Genomic DNA, 8,095 nt, shown 5'->3' on the forward strand with positions numbered 1-8,095 from the left:
TGCGAGTTGGCGGGGTTTGGATGGTGCTTGGCCTGGAGCCTCAGCCTCCCCGACATTGTAGTGATCTTTGATTAATTAAGCAAACAAACTAATTTAGTTATTCTTAATGATTTATTAGTTAAAAATACCAACGGAGCGGGCCGAGCGGTAAGCACCCTCCGAAGGCATGGTGGGTCGGGGATAAATCTTGCTCTTGAATTTTTCAGATTGTATATATAAAAATCAAAGAGCCTGGGCACAACTCTTTGTTAAAAGAAACACGGTAAAAAAAAACAGGACATACAATGAATATTTAATTAAGTGGCATGAGCAAAAATCACAAAAGGACAAATTCATAACAGAGCTTGTGTATACAACTGCATCATACTACTTATCTTACAATGAGTGTCTCGTACCGTCCATTCACCACTGGATACACAAATAAAAAGGGCTCGAGTACGGCCTCTCTCCAATTCGTTTTACAGCAGGAGGCTCCCTATTCCGGCAGTCTTCCGTCCAGGATCTCTGGCTTACGGAAAGGAAGTCTCACTGTTATAAGCAAACTGCTCGTTGGATGAGGAGAGAGAGTACCAGTAGCTTCGGCCGTTCGAGCGAGAGTCCTTTTCTTACAGACCCCCCCCGACAGCGTCTTCAAGGCGGCAAGCAAACAAGGAGGGTTAAAGGGGGGCACCACGTAAGTGTTGAGGTCGGTACTGGTCCCTGGTGGCCACGAGAGGCAGTCCCGTGTGTCCTGCTCTGCCATGAATAGCTTGGGATCCCCTCAAATATAGCCCCCGTTTTCTTTCCGGGAAGATGGTTCACTACAACATCGCTGAACGTACTCGGTGCAGCCAACAACATCATCGACCCTCGCCGAAATAACAATACATAGAGACAAAAGTTTAAATGGGGATTAATAACTTCACAACGTAAGATGTGGTACATATCCGTTTCGACTAAATCATTATCAGGATTACATGTGATTTTCCAGAAATTTTAATTAAAATGCGTCAATTGCATCTTTTGCATTGTCATATTATTAAGTTTAATTTCACAAACATAATAGTGGCCATCCCCTAATCAACCTTAGTACCAGACATTCAGTAATCCTTCGTTACAATCAGCAAAGTTGAAACGGTATCCATTTCTCTTGAGGTAGTCTGTGACAACGTTCCTGAGCACCGGCTCGCCACCGGGACTGTGCAGGCCTCTTCCGGTGATGATTCTAGCGGGACCGTCTCCGCATTTGCGGAGTAAGTATTTTGTCCACTGCAGCGCTTGCTGCGCCCCCATGCCGTGCAAGTCGAGGATTGGAATGTCGTTGGCCGTGTACTTCATCACTTGATCCAGCTTACGGCCCTCCGGGAGTGCAGGCCGACTTGTGGGATGGCGTTGAATAATGTAAGGATAATATAAGATTAGCCTACTGGTGGAAGGGTTGTGTTGGGAGTAGAAGGGAAGAGAGGGAAGTAAAATAAATGGGTAAAAGGAGGAGGACTATTGCTTCTTCCCAGATTGCCAGTTTTGCTAATCTGCCACTACTTCCACTGCCATCAAAATAGTAATACTACTACCATCGCTAACAATAATGCCTCGTATAATTTTATGATTACCAGAACCTTGATTATTTTGTTGAGAGTCTGTCACTACTGACGCCACTACTACGTACACTTTCAAATACAACTACCGTTACCTATCACCTACATACTGTAACAATGACAACAATACTCTAATTGTCACTTTGATTATTTATGCCAGCGCTTCTTCTTTTAACGGTAGGTTCATGTCTGAGCCGCCGTGGTCACAGCATGATACTTAATTGTAGTTTTTCATGTTGTGATGCTCTTGGAGTGAGCGCTACAAAGTTATTATTACCAATCATGCCACTACCACTGTTAACTACAACTCAATCTCTAGATTACCAATTCTACTTATGTCACCAATGTAAAGTATTATCAACTGTAGTATTATCAATTCTACAACTGTTACTATCGCTCCTACTACTGTCTCTATTAAGATCACTACTGCCATCAGAACAACCTATTGTTACTTATGTCACTACTACAGCCACTGCTACGTCTAAAGCTGCTATTAGTACAGTTGTTCAATAGTAATCTTACTACTGGCTTTATGCACAGCACAATATTATTGCATTCATCATATATATTGATAAGGTTACTAACTAGTGTTTAGTTACTGACATCATCATTATAAATACCAAGAGAAATCTTTACATTTATCTTCGGATATTCATTATCATCATAAGAGCCAATGAAACAGAAATTTATTTGATATTACCAACATTACTGAAATTATCAATTATCAAATTAACCATCATAACATTAATGATAATGACACTTACCTACTCCTGAAGAACAAGAGATAGATAACAGCAGCCACTGAAAAAAGAACATAATTATACATCAATGATAAATCAATGAAAATAATACATATACATATGTGCACACGGACATACAAATACACATACTCCCTCCCTCAACACACACACACACACACGCACACGCACACGCACACGCACACACACACACACGCACACGCACACGCGCACACACACACGCACACACACACACTCATACCTGATACTTTGGCTTTAACGGACGGGAGTAAACTTTATTAAAAACTTTAGTGCATTCGTTAAAAAATGTAACTTTACTCTTCATGACGTAACAACACGACACGATGACGAAAAAATGCTGTGAACTCGACCTGATGTTAGTATTCCTGCTCTGTATTATGTATGATCCAAATTCTGTAAGTCCTAAATATAATCTATGATAATGCCGATTGCGGGTATGATCTGTCCATGGCTGCCCAGATATTCTTAATAGGATTGTGATATGGCGATTTAGGTGGATGTGGCAGAGTGAAATCTTGCCTTCGCAACACTGTGTGGATGGGACTGTTATCCTGGACAAGGTAAACTGGCTCCGCATCGGGGAACAATCCATCTCTTAGCTGTATGGCTTGTCTCGCATAGGAGTTCCTTCGCCCTTTGACAGGTCTTGGTTTTAATCCTGTGAGGTGACTAGTACTCTCTAAAAAATCGTATAACCATAAGAACTTTAAGTATTATATATATAAGTATATTATATAGGCCGCGGTGCCCGAGTGGTTAGAGCATCGGCCTCAAGACTGCCACGACGGCAATCTGAGTTCGAGACTTCGACTCACCGGACGGCGCTTTGTTCCCTTGGTAAAGGAATTTCACCTTGGCTGCCTACTTAGCCACTGGATGGGCAAGCCAGCCCAAGTCAGTGCCGGTCCCAAGACCCCATAAAGGAATGGGATGACGCTGAGAAAAAAAAAAAAAAAAAAAAAAAAAAAAAAAAAAAAAAAAAAAAAAATATATATATATATATATATATATATATATATATATATATATATAAGTATATTATATGTAAGGCCGAGTGGTTAGTGCATCGGACTCAAGACTGTCACGACGCCAATCTGAGTTCGAGGGTTCGAGTCACCGGCCGGCACGTTGTTCCGTTGGGCAAGGAACTTCACCTCACAAAATCAGAATGTGTATATATATATATATATATATATATATATATATATATACATATATATATTAAATCAGTGCAAGTGCACACACCAATTGCCGCATGCGATTGGTGTGTGCACCATGAAAACTACAATTAAATATCATGCTGTGACCACGGCGGCTCAAACACGAAACTACCGTTAAAAAATATATATATATATGTATATATTTATATCATTTATATATATATATATATCATATATATATATCATCATCATCAATAATGTTTGAGCAGCCGCGGACCTCTCCACCATCCTTCGCCACTAAACTCGATCTTGCGCTTTTCTTTCCACTTGTACCATCGTCAGCCCGCAAATATCTTTGATGTTGTCGTTCAGTCTTGTTTTCGGTTTGCCTCTTCCTCTGTTTCCTATCACCATCCCTGTCAGCAAGTTTTTCTCAATACTTTTACTTCTCATCACATGACCAATAAACTTTAATTTCCTCCTGTTCAAGATGTCCAACAGCCGGTCTTTACAATTTATTTTTCTCAGCACTTCATCATTTGTTTTCTTTTCTGTCCAGTTAATATTTAGTACTCGTCTGTAACACCACATTTCAAAACTATTGACCTTTTTCTTGTCTATCTTCTTCAGAACCCAACACTCAAAACCATATGACGCAATTGGGAAAACTAATGAGTTCAATAACCTCAGCTTTGTCCGTAAGGTAATGCTTCGGTCTTTCCAAATGTTATTGAGAGCAACTGTGGAGTTTTTGGCAATGGTAATTCTTCTTTTTATCTCCGGTGAATCATCATATGTATTAGTTAAAACAGCTCCAAGATAAGTGAACTCTTTCACATTTTCCACAACCATTCCATTGATTGTAACATGTTCATCATTGTTCATTGCCGGTTATCTTTGAATCTTCATGATCTTAGTTTTCTTGGCATTAAGAAACAAGCCAGCCTCTTCGCTTGCTTCTCTAACTTTATCTAGTAGTTATTGTAGTTCAGTGATACTGCTGGCAATTAAAACTATATCATCGGCGTACCTTAGATTTGATATTTTGTATCTTCCAACATCACAGTTCCTTCAAAATTCTCTAGAGCACCTCTCATAATTGTTTCAGAATATATGTTAAAGAGGTGCAGAGACAGAATGCAACCCTGTCGCACTCCTTGTTTGACTTCGAACCATTCTATTAACCCATAAGTGGTTCTTACAGTTGCTTGTTGTTGGTCATACATGGCTTTTATTAGTTGGATGATGTGTTTTGGAAACTTCATATCGTTCATGTTATTCCAGAGGATATCGTGATCAACAGTATCAAAAGCTTTCAAGTAATCAATGAAACACAGGTATAGGTCTTTCTGATGTTCTCTGTTTTTCTCTATGATCAATTTCAGATTTAGAATCTGGTTTCTGGTACCTTTTCCAGGGCGAAAACCTGCTTGTTTGTCTGCAGTTTCTTCTCTTAACTTCAACTTTATTCTTTCGGCAATAATTTTCAACAAAATTTTGCTGCTGTGACTTATTAATGCAATTGTCCTGTTATTGTTGCACTGGAGTGCATCATCTTTTTTAGGTATGGGAGTAAAGACTGAATTTACCCAGTCTTCTGGCCATCTTCTTTCATTCCATATTTTTGTACAAAGTTTGTAGAAGAAGTATTCAACACTCTCGCCAGCATTCTTGATTAGTTCTGCTATTTCATCTATTCCTGGGCTTTTGTTACTCTTTAATTTTTTTATGGCTTTTATAACTTCGTCTAGCAGTGGTGGTGGTTCATCTTCGCTGTCATTGAGTCTAATTAATGTTGTTACATCTTTATTCTTTTTGTATAGGTTGGAACAATATTGATTCCATCTATCGTTTTGACTTCTTTTCCATCACATAAAACAAGTCCATCTTGTTTTGATAGTGTCCATTGTAGGTTTAAATTTTCGTGTGATGTTTCGTACTCCTTGGTAGAGTTCTTTAGTTGTCTTATTGATAAAACAGTTTTCAATTCTCTGGCAATGTTCATTTAAATATTTTTCCTTATCTCGTCGCAATAATCTTTGAATTTTTGTATTTTGTTTTGTAGATTACTTCTTCAACTGGATTATTGATAGCCTTTGATTTTAGGCATCTTGTTTCAATTTCACTTAGTGTTTTTTCAGATATCCAGGGAGAATTTGTCTTTTTCTTTTTGGTGATAGTTTCTTAAGCAGCGCTCAGCAAGAGTTCTTTTCCTTCTTCCCACAACTCATTTGGTGTTTTATCATCTTCACATTGATTATTTCAAATTTGTTTGACACTGTAATTCTGTAATTGTTATCAAGAGTTTTGTAGTCGAGCTTTAGAGGTGGTGTTGGACGCTCCATCTTTTTGAGTCTTATTTGAAAGTCGATAGTTAGTAGTTGGTGGTCACTGTTGCAGTCGGCACCAGGTCTTGCCTTGGCATTTTTTATGAAACTTTTCCATTTTTGGTTCAGCACAATGTAGTCAATTTGGTTGCGTGTTCTTTTGTCTGGTGAAAACCACGTGTACAAGTGTCTTGGGTGGTGTTGGAACAATATATTGGCTATAACTAGATTATTTGTACTAAAGAATTCAATGAAATCTTCACCTCTTTCATTTATATCTCCAAGGCCGAATTTTCCACATTTTTCCATTTTTTAGATAATTTTTTCCTACTTTGGCGTTGAGGTCTCCCATGATTACTTTTACATCTCTGTTAGTGACTGTGTCTAAAGTTTCTCGGAGAGTGTTATAAAAATTTTCCATTTCTTCATTACTTGCAATGTTGGTTGGTGCATAGCATTGTATAATACTAATGTTATGAGGTTTTGCTTGTATTCTGACTTTTAAAATGCGATCATTTATTGGGCTGTACCCAATTAGTGCATTTGCATTTTTTTTTCGTGAGAATCATAGCAACTCCGTGACTATAATTTCCTTCTTCTTTTCCAGAAAAAAGAACTGTCTTGTTTTCTTTAGTTTTGAAGCTTCCATTACTTTTCCATTTGGTCTCACTGATTCCTAGTATTTGAATGTTGCATCTATCCATTTCGTTACAGACAGTATGTAATTTACCCATCTCTTTCATTTTCCTTACGTTCCACGTTCCGATTTTAAATGTTTCTTAATTGGACATGTTTTTTTTATCTTCTTTGTCTTACAGATGCATATTTAACATTGTCAGCCTGGTTGCCCACTGACTAACGCGCCCCTTGATAACCCACGTGACGAGCGATGTGGTATGAATTATCATTTCTGTATTTAATCATTGGTGTAGAGGTTTGTCAGGAGAAAAGAAAAGTTGAGTGGAATCCCCCAGGCTCCTTCTCAACTCGCAGTCTCCAACTAACTAGGAGGAACTATCTCTGCCGCTTTAAAACAGTTACACTGTAATACGCCAGACATATTTGGTGAAACCAGTAATCAGTAGAACCGAAGGTGTTTTCACCAGATATCCACTGCCCTGCTGCCGACAGTTTCACCGCAACCCTGGCATCAAAGACTATATACGAAAGATAGGAAAGCTTCCAAAAGGGCTGTGAGCACCAACGATCAGCTGCTAGTGTGATATCTGAACAATAGATGGCGTTGTGTCGTCTGTTTGTTTACTCTTATGAAACTTCACTTTTTATTCAAAATGGTCGTAAAGTGTATACCATGTGTCGTGTGCCATGTCACAAAACATGAACGCCCAGAATTGGTTTATCACACATTTCCGAAGAACAAGAAAAGGTGAGAATTTATAAGAAAAGTGTATTATTTAGTAATTGACTATTAATAAAGAGATGTAGCATGTCATACAACTTTTCGCAATTTTAGGTCCATGGCATGGTGAGAGTTCTTATTTTTACAAAGTGCATATTTTGCAGAGCCCTTGAGTGGGTTAATGCCTTGAGACATGAGCCGCTCAGAGAAAAAAAATTAGACCAAATAATAAGAAGTAATCGTTTATGCTCTCTACATTTCTCTGGGGCAAATTATGTCCTTCTATATGAATCCATCAATATATAGGTCGTGATGTATACCATTACTTGTTGATTCCTGAGCAAATAATGTGAATTGAATTATAGTTTTTGACATTGATCTATTTATAATTTTCCAGGTAATGGAAATATGGATGTTCTTCCCCCATCAATTAATGACGAAGATCAGTCAGAATTTGCCTCTTATTCCGGTAAATTAAAGGAATGCTCCGCATAGATGTGTTTTGTATAACCTTTCTTTAATATTTAAGAGAGCAAAAAAAATAATGTTACAGAAAAAATACAAACTAATAGGAAATGTGGGTTAGGGCTATTTGTACTGACATTGTTAATAAGAAAAATATCTATAATAACAGAAAAGTTTTGAATATTATGCATATTGTTTTATAATTTGATATCAATATGAAAATATATATGTGCATGGGGTCATGAAATATAAAAATCATGTTCAACTATTTCAAAACTTTGTTTGAATTATACCCAGAAAATTATAACATTGTATTTCATATTATTGTTTACTATACATATTACTTGTCCTGGGTAAGACAATAAACTGCACCCTGGGGTTCCCTGAACAGATAGCACGCTATGGGGTTCACGTGCAATACTGTAAC

General features: G+C 37.8%; 1 protein-coding gene across 2 annotated transcripts in view; it reads right to left on the reverse strand.

Moving 5' to 3' along the window:
- Positions 1–280: 280 nt before the first annotated feature.
- LOC119575142 overlaps positions 281–8,095 on the reverse strand; it is a 10,184-nt gene continuing 2,369 nt past the window's right edge. The window contains exons 3-4 of one of the 2 annotated variants that reach the window (XM_037922578.1): positions 2,342–2,378; positions 281–1,357 (exon numbers count right to left, since the gene is read on the reverse strand). In XM_037922578.1, the coding sequence (XP_037778506.1) occupies positions 1,066–1,357; positions 2,342–2,378 (329 nt within the window). In that variant the 3' untranslated portion in view covers positions 281–1,065. Of the gene's footprint in view, positions 1,379–2,341; positions 2,379–8,095 lie in introns of both variants that reach the window. The other variant, XM_037922577.1, reaches the window with a different exon arrangement.

The sequence above is a fragment of the Penaeus monodon genome, chromosome 7 (assembly GCF_015228065.2).
Source record: "Penaeus monodon isolate SGIC_2016 chromosome 7, NSTDA_Pmon_1, whole genome shotgun sequence".
Taxonomy (NCBI): Eukaryota; Metazoa; Arthropoda; class Malacostraca; order Decapoda; family Penaeidae; genus Penaeus; species Penaeus monodon.